This window comes from Dipodomys spectabilis, unplaced genomic scaffold (assembly GCF_019054845.1).
Source record: "Dipodomys spectabilis isolate Male_0828 unplaced genomic scaffold, ASM1905484v1 ptg000297l, whole genome shotgun sequence".
Lineage (NCBI taxonomy): Eukaryota > Metazoa > Chordata > Mammalia > Rodentia > Heteromyidae > Dipodomys > Dipodomys spectabilis.
In genome coordinates, this window is record NW_024870974.1 from 5,447,802 (window position 1) to 5,462,096 (window position 14,295).

The 14,295-nt window shown below is 39.2% G+C and overlaps 1 protein-coding gene across 1 annotated transcript in view; it reads left to right on the forward strand.

The window, feature by feature from the left end:
• The first annotated feature begins 610 nt into the window (after positions 1-610).
• The window catches only part of Tacr3 (tachykinin receptor 3), a 47,188-nt gene continuing 33,503 nt past the window's right edge, over positions 611-14,295 (forward strand). The window contains exon 1 of the mRNA XM_042701826.1: positions 611-1,152. Coding sequence (XP_042557760.1) covers positions 611-1,152 — 542 coding nt within the window. The remainder of the gene's footprint in view (positions 1,153-14,295) is intronic.

Consider the following 14,295-nt stretch of genomic DNA (forward strand, 5'->3'; position numbering starts at 1 on the left):
CTAGAGTTGAAGGAGAGGACACAGAATTGGCAAGATTGTAATTATAGCTGAGAACGTGCAGCCCCAGCCCTCCCTGCGCGCATCAGCCGCTCCAGGCTCCAGCTGCAGTGGAGATGCCTGGCTGGGGAGCGGATGGAATTCAAAGGGCAGGCGGGTTGGAGAAAAGGGAGTGCAATCATAGCCCGAGAAGGGCGGGGGGGGGGGGGCTCGTCAGCTCTGCGCCCCCACAACGTCACGGAGACAGGGGGCTGACTCCAGGAGACTATAAAGCATGCATGCACGCAGCGCAGGATCTCCAGTTCTGCAGCTGGCTTCTGAGAGCTCCGCTGGAGCGCGGATCTGACCCCCCCCACACACACACACCCCAAGGGGACAGCCCCTAATTCTTTGGAACCTTCTAGTCTTTGCTCTCTGCACGAGGTGCAAACTCCACGGTTTCGGGTCCTCTTCATCTGCCCTCTCAAGAGCAGCATCGCTGAACAGGCAAGCGGCTACCAAGTCACCAAGAGGCAGAGAACTTGCCAGCAGCCGGCTCCTCGCATCCTGGCGAGGGGTGCGCCCCAGTGGGGAGCTTCAGGGCTACAGATCGGGGTGGAGGGTGGACGGCACCATGGCATCTTTCCCAGCGGCTGAGACCTGGACCCAGGGCGCCGGGGGCATGGGTGAAGACGCCCCGGGGAACCTGAGCGCCACCAGGCTGGGGGTCGCGGCGGCCGCAGGGGCCGTGCGCGCCGAGTGGCTCAATCTGCTCGTCTACACCGGCAACGTCTCCTCCTCCCCGGGGCTGGCGGCGACCCCCGCGCCCTCCCAGCCCCGGGCCAACCTCACCAACCAGTTCGTGCAGCCGTCCTGGAGGATCGCGCTCTGGTCCCTGGCGTACGGCGTGGTGGTGGCCGTGGCGGTCTTGGGCAATGTCATTGTCATCTGGATCATCCTGGCGCACAAGCGCATGAGGACGGTCACCAACTACTTCCTCGTGAACCTGGCTTTTTCCGACGCCTCCATGGCTGCCTTCAACACCTTGGTCAACTTCATCTACGCGCTTCACAGCGAGTGGTACTTCGGCGCCAACTACTGTCGCTTCCAGAACTTCTTTCCTATCACGGCCGTGTTCGCCAGCATCTATTCCATGACCGCCATAGCGGTGGACAGGTGAGTGCCATGGAGAAGACCCGGGAAGGGAGGGGAGGGGACACAGAGGGAGGGGAGGGGGGAGAGGAGACAGAGAAGAGCTCCCCTTTGGGGTAAGGCCACCAAAGACATGAAAATTGACAGGGTCTTTAACAGCAGAGGAACTGGGAGCTGCACCTGTTTCTGTCTTCCTGCTCTCTCCCACTCCAACCCTATTAAAGCATCGAGAGGGACTGAAAAGACCAAGTGGGGGGTGATTTAAAGACCTCTCATTATTGCCAAGAAAAACAAATTGAGCAAGACATATGTAATACCATCCCACTTGCTCTGATCGTTATGAACAATCAAGAAAAATTTATATTCTCCACAAAATTTCATTATTATTATTATTATTATTCGCCCTTCCTTTTCTCTGTTGTTGGTCACTGTTTTGGTAGAGAAACGGGCAGTGCTGATGCGACCTTATCTCCCTCTCTTTGTCTCATCCGACCCCACCTTTAACCTTACCCGAAAGCCAGCTTCTCCAAGTCTTAGAGGAGTCATCAATCAGAGAGCACAGGATTCCCCCACCCACCCAAACTGTGGGTCCGCAGTTAGAATCCACAGGGAGGCCATCAAGTGTGAACATCTTGAGGGTGTAACCATCTTTCAGAGGACAAATAACATTAGAGGCAAGGAATAGTGGTTTTGAAAAATGAGGCACACACTTGTACAGTTGTTTTTTTAAAAAAAAAAATATGTTCAGAATGTTCCTGAATTGTTGGGGGAGATTTTGAGAGACTCAGATAATCAAAAGAACCACAGTCTTCTGTAATTCTGTATGCATTTGCCCCTGGCGAATGGTAATTTGTTACAGAAAGCAGGTCACATTTTAGTTGAATGTTTTGGTAGAAATGAACATTGCTCTAGGTGATTACAGTGTCGGCATTGTGACTGGCAGGTGTATAAAAAGTGATGAGAAGCGTGTGGCCTCAATGTTCTGTTAAAAAACAAAAAGGTTCCTTTGTTTTACATTCACAATCAGATGAGGCTATTAACTTTCACTACATTCCATTACTGTTATGAGAAAAAACACAAGAATAAAATTTCCCATAAGTCCAAAATATTCATTATTTTGAAATACTGAGCACAAAGATATTAGTAACAACAATCTACAGAAACTACTTTTCACAGACCAGTTCCACAGGTGAAGCTGAGCGAATGATGGTTTGTTGTCCCAGATGAAGACAATTAAACACAAAATGGAACTTTATTATTTATTTATTTAGTGCCAGTCCTGGGGCTTAAATTCAAGACCTAGGCATGCACCACCAGCACCTGGCTAAAATCATACTTTTTAAAACCTCTAAAATAGTAATTTCCCTTGTCCTGTTGTCTCTGATTTTGCACACATATTTAGTCTGGCATTTCTGCCAGGGAGAAAAAGTGAATGCAAAGAATGAACAAAACCAGCCAGAACTCGGGGAAAAAGTAGAACTGTCTCTCATCTTCTCCCACCAAAATAGTTGCTATTTTATCTTTGGTTTGCACATCTTTTTTGTTTTTACTTTAGTTTTGGCTTCTTTTCCTTTGCAAAAAAAAAACTTTGCATGTGCATTTTTTTTTATGTAGCAGTGAGGGGGAGAGGTGTTAGCTTATAAAGTTATAAAATGCTCACGATCTTTTTTTTGAGGTGATAATGAGGCAATATAAAAGTCGATAGAAATTTAGTACCTCTGAAATTGGTATCACAATTCTGAGAGAGAAGAGAGTTTATTTTTCCAACTTTTGAAATAGTTTCGGGGAATTTTCTAAACTTATAATTCAATGTTACTTCATTATACTTCCTGTTTTGAAATGAATGAATACTGTTTATTCTTTTTTACTTCTTCATAGAAGTAAAAGTTTTATGTCACTAAAACTACACAAATTGTATAGCACAGGATTTGCTATGGAAGCTGAAACATGCTCATTTCAGGTACTGGAAAAATGTCTCCTTTTAAAAGTATTTCTAAGTGTAGCAGTGGTACTCTCTAGACACTGTGTTGAAGATGAACTATGCAATTTGTGGGTGGGGACAGAAGGGGAAAAACTTTGAGGGTGTGGGTGAAGGAATGACATTGTTCATGAGGAAATGTACTCTTTATCTTATTTATATAATCATAACCGCTCTGTACATCACCTTTATAACAACAATTAAAATGCCTGAGAAAAAAAAGAGAATGCACTTATCTGACCAGAAAAGTGAAATAAAAAATACAGAACTGGAAAAAAAAAAAAACTTCCCCAAAAGAAATACAAAGGGGGAAGCACAGAAATGGAGAGACAAAGTGTGAACAAATGCAGCAGTGATACTCACTCTACACTATGTTGAAAATGACCCACACAAGCTGTGGGGAAGGGAGGAGGGGTGAGAAACTAGGGGAAATGAGGGAAGACATATAACACTGTTCAAAAAGAAATGTGCTCATTAGCTGACTTGTGTAACTGTAACCCCTCTGTGCATCACCCTTATAATATCAATAAATAAACTAACTACAGAAGTGGAGGAAAATCCCTTCAAAGATGCTTAGAATTGAAGATGATATAAACGTAAGTCATTAAAACTGTCTACAGTGGAATCTTTCTGCACTGGTACCTTATCAAATAAGAACTGGGAAAATTGACTGAGGTATTTGCAGTCATTTTCTAGGTTAAACTTTGCAAGGTTAACTCTGCCAATACTGACCTGTAAGTCGTGATACCTTTGGCTATAGTTATAGCACTTACTATCATTTTTTAAGCTAGAAACATTTTTATTAGTATAGACTCACCAACATTATATTTTCATCAACAATTAATGCTTTACTAAAATAACTGTAAGGAAGAGAAAATGCCTAGTTTGACCTCATTAATAAAGGAATCTATCATTTTGAATGTAAGGCGAATACTTCATATATTTACTTGCAAATATTCTCCACCCCCATTTGATTCAAACAGAATTGTATGATCTCAACCTAAATGGAAAAAAATCAATTCTTTTTTTTGCCTAAAATAAGAAGATCCTTGGGAGAGAGAATCAGCTTTGACTGAGAGACATGACTTTCTTCCAGCCACAGCAAAACACTTATAAACTTCCTACAACTTAGAAATTTTGGACTTCAAAAGGACTGCCAATAACTCCCATAATGATAATTCCCTGTAGCTTGTGAATGGAGACCTGCAGGCTAATGGTCATACATTTTGCTATAATAGAAGGCATTTCCTTTGAAATGTTCAGCATTCATTCTACACTTGGAGAATTGCTTGTTTCCACTTTTCCCTTTGTAAATAACTACCAAATATTTGAATATGAAGTCACAGCTTCCAGTCTAACTCTCATAACACAAAGTGCTTTCTTGTGGGTCAATCACTCCGTTATACCTACCTCTTTCTTGTCTGAACAGCCAGTTTCCCACTGTCCTGACCTCCTTGAGTAACAATGGGCTTCTTGTCACTGAAATATTCTCCCCAAACTTGCCATGCTGAAATAAAACATTTGGATGAAACACTTATCAAAAAGATACCAAGTTTCCCAGGATCACGGTACATTCAGCATTCAAATCGGTCCACTCTTGGGTGCATTCTCCACTTAAATGCCACGCGATTATATTTCCTAACTACTTACGAAGACTTTTATGAAGATAAAGTCATTACCTTTAAGACTGCTAGAATTTAATACCATTGGTTCTGCATGCAGAACCAATCATATAAGGTACTTATATTTTAATGAAGAATGACAGAAGTAGAAAATTAATAGAGCAGCTGACACAAACATATCTTTTTTCATCTCCTCAACACAATTTTGAGATTAAGTTAGAAACCATAGGGAGATGTTATTAACATATAATAAAAGATAATTTCAGGACACATGGTTCAGTTTGTTCTGAATACTTAATTTCAGAATTACATTCCCTGTTTCTTACTGGTAAACCTTAAGGGAGTAACAATGCATTTCATCTAATAACGTGAATGCCTTATGGAAAATGGCAAAATTGCTTCACATTTTTTATTTAAAGAACTATTTAACTGAACTAATATTTTTCTTTAAAGAAATATTTAACTGAACTAAGAAACAATTCTAGCTAAAGGTTTTTGAAACAAACCTTAGCAGCCACCTTCTTTTTCAATATTTCATTGGAAATCTCCTGTTTTGCTTCTTAACAAAGGAATTTATGTAAATTTTTCATAAAACCTTAAAAGAACTCTATGGATATAGATTATGAATAGATAACAGTACACAAACATGGGATATATCAAGATCTTAGTATAGAAATAGGCTTTCTAAATATATTGTGGTAAATTATATGTTGTGAATATTATGATAAAAATGCATTGGTTAATTTGTTATTGGTTTGAATTGAGTGCCCTGATTCAACCTCGTCTCTGAGAGGACTTACTGCCCAAACAATTAATATTCTTTATTACAGCTACAGTCCTCACTTGACTCATCATTTAGCCCGCATCATGAACTTGATATGGGTTACTCTGAGGTCAATTATTTCATATCTTTGAATTATGTATAAAAATAATAATTTAAAAGCTTTATTCTGGGCAATATTTCTTTCAGGAAATGTATTCTAAACCTTTACATCATTTACAGTTCTTATTCAAGGGTTTTAAAAGATCTCATTTGTATCCAGTAAAATAATAGATTTTGTGAACTGTGAGAGTTCTGTTTAGAATCAGTAAATATCAATTCTTTTCTTTCTTTCTCTTTTGGAGATGTAGAGATTTGAATTCAGGGCCTATACTTGCTAGGCTTGTGCCTAGCATCACAAGGCATCAGTCTTGTGACACCTACATCTGATGTCAATCCTTATGAACATAGACATATTAATTAAATGGGTGAAGTGCAAGGTCAGCCCAGATTAAGATGTAATCAGAGCTGTCTCTTACATAATCAGCACAACCTCAGTTGATATCAGAGTTACAATTTACCAGTGCATACATTATTCCACTATTAACAATTCAGTCTAAGGGCTGGGAAGGTGGCTCAGTGGTAGAGCGCTTGTCTTGCAAGCATGAGGCCCTGGGTTCAATTCCTCAGCACCACATAAGCAGAAAAAAAGCCGGAAGTGGCACTGTGGTTCAAGTGGTAGAGCACTAGCCTTGAGCTGAAGAGCTGAGGGACAGTACCCAGACCCAGAGTTCAGGTCCCACGACCGGACCCCCCCCCCCCAAAAAAAAGAACTCAGTCTAAGACACACAAGCGATTTTAAATAAAATTGCATTTTCAAGAACTTATTTTCCAAATTCAAAAACAACCAAATTCTTTACAAAGGGAAAAGAAACACATTTAAAAGTGCAAATCTATGTAAAAATAAAATCAATAAAAGATAGAAATAAAATAATAACATATTTAAATATAACCCTGACTTTCCTAAGTCTCCAAGCTAGTGCATATAAATGTGACAAAGTCAACAAGATTATCCAAATTTCTTTTCCCCATACCTTATTTTACTCCTTCTTGCTAAAGTCACTCAATTATTTCAGGCTCAATCAGTGTGTGGTCCAGAGTCATCGTAGGCAGCAAAGCCTTAAGTCCAATGAATGACTAAAAAGCTGGAAGCGGAGCTGTGGCTCAAGTGATAGAGGGCTAGCCTTGAGCAAAAATGCCCAGGGACAGCATGCAAGACCCCCAGAGTTAAAATGCCAAAACTGGCTCTATATCTATCTAGTTATCGAGCTAGCTAGATATATTTAGATAGATACATCTAAATAGCGAACTAGTTTTCTATCCATATAGATTATATTTATGTATGGGGAATGTTTAGTAGTGAGGAAGAAATGTAACTTTTGGGAAACAGGATAAGATTATTCTTCCACAATTTTACTGGCTGTGTAAATGAAGAAGGTTCATATGCCTTCTCATTGCTCTGCTATTATTCTGTTGTTGGTTTACTGATAAAAAATCCAGGACCTGCCTTTAGAACTCTCTCACACTGAGATTCACAACATTTATCCATTCCAGCAATTCCCTGATGTTATTGAACAGCAGATAATATTTTCCATTCATCTGCTATGAGGAGATGGTTCAACTTTTATCTGGAACTAAATCTATTTGATTTGAGCAAGCATTCGAGAGGGCTCAGAAAAGAAACGGTTGTCTATACACATACATTTCAAAATTAGGGAAAAGAAGAGTTGATATTGTCTGACAAAACGAAACTCTGCTTCTAATGTTTTCACTCTCTCTGCTATCATTACTCACCCAGCCACTCCTATAAGGCTCCCTATAATCTGATCAGTTGTGACCAGCCTGAGACCCCTCCCACCCAAGCTGTCAGTCTGAGACCCTCCCACCCAAACTGACTCCTGTGTGAGATGCTGGCGTGGAAATCAGCACACCCTGCTAAGAAATGAGTTGCAATGATACTGAGGCTTGAACTCAGGGCCTGGGATCTGTCCCTTAGTTTTCCATTCCCCTATTGCTTATTTGTCCATTGTTTATTTATATGGTGCCTTGCCAATACTAATTTTGTAGAGTCTGTTTCCACCCACATCTGTGACCTATAATGTCACTGGTCAGGTTTTGTATTTTTCTTTTCTTTAAAAAAATTAGAAATATCCCATTTATTGTAGCTTCTATAAGTTTAAAAGGCTATGCTTGTCATAGAATATTATATAGATCTGAGAAACACATTGGCATGGTATCATGAATACAGACTTCTCGTATACATTCAACCATCCTACTTAAGTATTCATTTGATCCTCACAGATATTTCCTTCAGCTTATAATCTAAAGAAGAAAAGCATCATCTTCAAAGAGTCTCACTGAAGTATTTTTTTTCTTTTCCTTATTTTTAATCTTAGGTTTAACATCCCAAGCATTGCCTCTGGTCAGCTTTGTCAATGATTCACCCACTAGCCAGTGACAGGTCAGGGGCCATGTTAAGTAAGTTGGTCTACCATTGTCCATTCAATCTGTGTTGTGGGGCTGCTTGGGTACATCTGGGAATTCACAGCTCGGTTTCACGTTCATCCAGTTTCCAGTAACTCTCAAGAACTTCCTCCAGCCTCTGACAGGAGGCAGAGCCTTGTGTATGCACACTGCCTTGCAGGTCAACAGAGGTTCGTCACTTTCAAAGGCCTGGGCTTTATCTTGCCCTGGATGTTCCCATTGAGTTTATAACAGCACTGCAGTTTTATTATCTTTCCAACGGAGAATACTGCCACATTGTTAGCCTTCCCTTACTGTTTATCACTGGAAAGCCAATTGTTTAAAACCCCCAGGTATGGGTTTTTTTGTGTTCTGTCATCTGAGCAAAGTCAGTTCCTGCCAGCAGGGCAGCAGAGGTAAGTTATCAGAGATAGCGCCAATCATGCAGGGCAGAATTTTACTATAGCCCTGGGGTGAGAGCGGAGAAGACACAAAACTCAAGAAATCTGTGCTCTTACAGACACACAGATGTTAGTGAATAAATCACTCTTCACTTGTTTGGTCTGTGCTTAGTTTAAAAGATGTTCATTAAGTGTTCCTCTTGACAATTCTGTTCCTGTTTTTTAGTGGTTTTGTAACAAAGGAATTCCAGAGCTCTCCATACAATAGTTACCTTGCTGCCAAGTTTTAAGTGTTTTTTAAAGATATTTTGAGAATGTATCCTTAGTCAAGGAGGCAAATATCTCCTAGCCTATAGCCACAATCTTTTCTTCACAGATTCTTTTGCAGAGCAGAAGCTATACATGTTGCAAATGGTCCATTAGTGATCTATTTACTTATGCTCTTGGCACCTTCTGGAGGACTCTGTCTTTAGATGGGTAATGGAAGATTCTTTCCATGTCATCTCCTAAATTTTCAGCTTATTCCAAGTTAATTGGAGTATTGAGCGTGAGGTTGAGGACAATGTAAATTTCTGACTTCCAGATGTCCAACTGTCTCAAAAATATTTTGTGAAAATACTATCATGTCTCCATTTAATTGCCTTTGCACTTCTGTTGAAAAATCAATGGGCCATCTTTATGTAGGTCTATTTCTGGACTCTTGAATCTGTTTCATTGATCTATGTCTGTACCAGGTACACAGTCTTGATTACTAGGGCTTAAAATATGATAGTGTGATTCCTCCAACTTCAGTTGTTATTGTTTTGTAGTTATTTTTATTACTCTACTTTTCAATGTGCTTTTACATATGATTTATCAAATGAGAATTCAGATATCTAACAAAAAACATTGGCTGATATGATTTTTTTAATGCTGTATATTTTCTCCCAAGGATATTCCTGAATTATTCTGATCATGGGAGAAAAATTTGCATCCTCTAATCGTTAACAAGATATTCATTAGTTTGAGGTTATTTGTAAATGATCAGATATGAGAAATTCTCTTGTACTTTAATGTGCTAAATGTTTATCAATGCATTTTCTACACCAGTTAATTAGTTTACATGAATTTTTAGATAAAATTGATATTTTTAGATTAAACTGAAGGGCCTGGACACTTAGTTTTTTTTTTTGCACAAGGCTAGCACTCTAACATTTGAGCCACAGCTCCACTTTTAGCTTTTGGTGGTTAATTGGAACTCTAACCACAATCATCAGCTTCCTGAGTAGCTAGAATCACAGGTGTAAACCACTGGCATATGGCTAAATTGATTTTTTTTTTTTAGTATGAAAACCAACATGCACAAAACCTTCAGTTAAATCCCCAACACACACACATGTGGATAAAGCACATCTCTCTCCCTCTTTCCTTCTCTGCCTGTTTCTCTATCTCTCTTTTTCTCTCTTGCCTCTTTTTTCATATTTCAGAGCAATTCTGATCTCAAAAGTAAACTGCAAAATATTGCATTGTATAACAGTGGTATTAATTCTCTTTGAATGCATCATAGAAAAGAACTGATCTGTTTCACCTAAAAATGTGTATGTATAGAGTTGAACATAGTATTCTCTTATCCTTTTTCTAAGGTTTTGATCTTTATAGTGTTATCTCTTATTTTACATCAGTATTAGTAATGGGTGTTTCTCCCTCTCCCTTTATACTTGGCAATGTTGCTAATATTTTTTCTACAGTTCTACTTTGATTGAATTCCCCTGTTCTTTAATTTCCTTTCTTTTGCTTCATTGGAGTTTATTTTATTTTTATTTTTCAAGTATCTTAAGATGAAAACTTGGAGATTTTTCTGCTTTTTTCCAACTCAGCATTTCCTTTTAAAAAATTTCTATTGAAGTACTGCTTAAAGAGAATAGCACAAGTTTTGCTATTTCATATTTACATTTTTATTCCACTCCAATTTTCAAGATATTTCTCTTGAAGTTTCATCCACCCATTTTGTGGCAAACTTTAAGATGGTCTTCTTCATCTCTCCTTCCAGTTTTTCTCCCACTACAGTTAAGTCTTAAATGAAACCATGGAGTGTGTTTTCGTATTAATAAAACATGGCAAAGGGGAAGGATTATCTGCTCTATTTTTATCACATTTATCACTAGCACATAGTGCCTTTCTCTATTAGTGGCTTTTAAAAAATTAGTTGAAGCCAGCTGCTAATGGCTCACACTTAAAATCCTAGCTACTCAGGAAGCTGAGATCTGAGGATTATGGTTCAAAGCCAGCCCAGGCAGAGAAGTCCATCAGACTCTTTTTTTTTTTGGGGGGGGGGTCTGGTCATGGGGCCTGAACTCTGGGCCTGGGTGCTGTCCGTCAGCTCTTCAGCTCAAGGCTAGCACTCTACCACTTGAGCCACAGCACTACTTCTGGCTTTTTTCTTTTTGCTTATGTGGTGCTGAGGAATCGAACCCAGGGCCTCAGGCATGCAAGGCAAGCGCTCTACCACTGAGCCACCTTCCCAGCCCTCCATCAGACTCTTATCTCCAATTAACCACCAGAAAATTGGAAGTGGCACTGTGGTTCAAGTGGTAGAGTGCTCACCTTGAGTTGAAGAGCTCAGGGAGAGCACCCAGGCTTAGAGTTCAAGCACCATGACCAACAACAAGAACAAAAAAAGTGTAAGTTGGCACGAGCCTGGTCACCACAATTCACCAGATAAACCACACCCAGCCAAAACCGTCATTAGTTAGCCTGAGCTAACTAAAGCACCAGCTAAATTGTCCAAAACTCTTGACTCATTGAGAAAATAAGTAGTGAATATTCCATTTAAAATGTAAAAGTGTGTTATGAAACCAGGCATTGTTGCACATGCCTATAATTCCAACACTTAGGAGGTAGTGAGAGGAAGATTGTAACTTGGAAGCTAGCCTAGTTGTCATTGTGAAACTTTCTCTCAAAGTAAAAGATTACTGTTTGTGGGGTGCTTTATAAGCTAGTCAAACATAGGTAATTGAAGGAGTTGGTCAGATCTTATAGGTCCTTGCTGGTTTTCTATGACTTTTGCAAGAAGAGTTCTACCACAGCTGGCAGGTCAATGATGGTCACAGATATGTTAGTGATGCATAGTAGTCCAATGGAGCTGAAACCTAACTGTACACATTACTCATTTGTTTGTGGTGATGTTGGTGTAAAAGGACCTACTCTGCTGCCAATCCTGGAAAACTGTAACGCATGCAATTATGTGCAATCCAGAACACTTGATAATGGCAGTAAGTGACAAAGTTACCGGTTTATATTCACTATGTTATGGTTATTATTACTATTATTATTTAAAGTGTATTCTTCTACTAACTCAAATATTTTTACTCTAAGCATGTATGAAAAAGAAATGATGAAACCCATTTTAAAAATTGCCAGAAAGATGGGAAAAAGAGGATGGCGTGGAGAAGACTAGAAAAAGCAATGGGGTGAATTGATCAGAGTAGCCTACATGTACTATAGAAATATCCCAATGAAATTCCTACGTGTTACTATCAATATGCACTAATAAAACTGTGAAACCCATTGCAACATGGTGTGCTGGGTTGGATGCCAACAGTCTCATAGATAATCCTTCCTCCCAGTCTGAGGATATCAGGGGAGCACATGGCTAATTAACCTGCACCTTTAATATTTGAACAATGACAGATGCTCTTCCCAGGATGTATCCCTGTCATTAAGGGACTCCTGATTCTAATAAGGAAACAAAGATGAAGTCCAAAATTATAAAGGCACAATTGTGAATTCTTGCCTCGTGTAGTTTGAATTTTTTTTCTTGCATTAGATGTGCCTTGGATTGTCTGTTAGGAATTCTTGGGAAACTGACACTTTAGCATGACTCAATAGCATCTTCACTGCTACTCATTTTCTTTGATCTGATGTTACTCTGCCTCATAAATAATACAGCCACTCTAATATGGATGTTATGTCTCACGCCTGGAATCATAGTTTCTGAGGAGGTAAAGATCTCAAAGTTTGATGGCAGGCAAGGCAAAAACTGAATTTCCAATTATCTAGTCTAGGTCATGAGAGAAATGTGTTTTAGGGTAAAGTTTCTATCATGAAAACTTGAGTGGCATTAGATATCCCTCATAGAGTATGGGAATATTAATTTGTGTACTTTTTGGTAGAAATGGAAAATCATATGCTATTTGAACTCCTCTATCAGTTTAAAGTTTACTTTCTCCCTGAGTTTGGAAAGTGAATTTTTAAATTTCCTTTATCACCTGTCTATAAAACATATAAAACAGGAGAACTCATTGGTTGTGGTTGCAATATTTTCAAAAGGAAACTGTTCCATTAAAATTTTAAGAAATTAAGGGATAGTCCAACCTAGGTGGTTCATGCCTGCAATCTAGCTACATGGGAGGCTGAGATCTAAGGATCAAGGTTCAAAGCCAGCCCAAATGGGAAAGACTCTGAGATTCTCATCTATAATTAACCATCAAAAAGCTAGAATGGGAGCTGTGGTTCAATTAGTAGAGTTCCATTTTTGTGCAAAACAGTGAAAGGACTGAGTCCAAGCCCCAGAACTGGCCCAAAAAAATTGAAAGGAGAAAGACAATATGTGTAGAGGAAGGAGTCATTCAGATATAAAATTATCAAGAAATTAGCATTTTCTTCTGAAAAAAATTGAGATGATTGGTATCAAATAGGGAGACACACAACCATAGCGGCCAGAATGACTTTTCAATTTTCTAATAGCTCTATTAGTTCCACTATGTGAGAACATAAATGTGATTCTTGATTCCGTAGAGTTAAAAGGATCCTTACTTGGTGAGAAAACAAAATTGGAAAATCTATAGTTGTTGTCAATAATTTCAGATGATGCATGAGTAAGTAAAACAGATGTGGAGAACTGAGACATTGACCTCCAGGTGTATCTGTTCTGAGTTACTTACTAAGATACAAATAAGACACTGTGATCAGTGTCTTATTTCTCATAAATAATGAGAAAATGGATGTTCCTTAAATGAATCAGGAAACCTTTTAGTGGACTGCTACTATAGCAAATGTCTATGGTGTTCCATATAACAATACACATTCTGTCGTTTTTACTAGACATGCACAGAGTTTTCCTCCCAAATGGAATCTAAATATTTCTCCTGATCACATAGCTAAGTTCCTGTAACCAGAGGCACAGTTGATATTCTGTGGCTATGACCACAGTTAGTTCTTTATACTAACAATTGTAAACATATCAAAGCTCACATTTTCCCAAACTCAGCATTCCCTTACAAAGGTATGGCATTGGCAATGGAAATGGCCTAACACCTATGTTAGAATGAAGCTCATTCACAATTTCTTCCACTTAGAAAAATATCTTTTAAGTGTAACTACACTGACACAAAGTTTGTCTTGTCTTCACAGAGTAGATTGAAACTGTGTGTGTGTGTGTGTGTGTGTGTGTGTGTGTGTGTGTGAGAGAGAGAGAGAGAGAGAGAGAGAGAGAGAGATCCTGGAGATTGAATGCAGAGTCTCTGAATTGTTAGGTAAATGCTCTACCAGTTGAACCATTCTGCCATTCCTTTATGCATTAATTATTTTTTTAGATAGAATCTCACTTTTTGCCTAGGCCAGCCTGGACTGTGTTCCTCCTATTTATGCTTCCTCAAATAAGGATAACACCCATGATCCACTTTGTGCAGCCATTACACTTCCATAGCTGGATGGCAGACGTGTACCACTATGCTCAGCCATTAGTCGAGATGAGTTGAGAGTGTCAAGATATTTTTGCCTAAGATGGCTGAGAACAAGATCTTCTAGCCTCTCTAGTAGCTGGATGATAGGCATGAGCCACTGTGCCTGGCTAGATGAAGAACATTTTGAAAGCACTCAACCTAAGTAGCATTGAGAATTTGA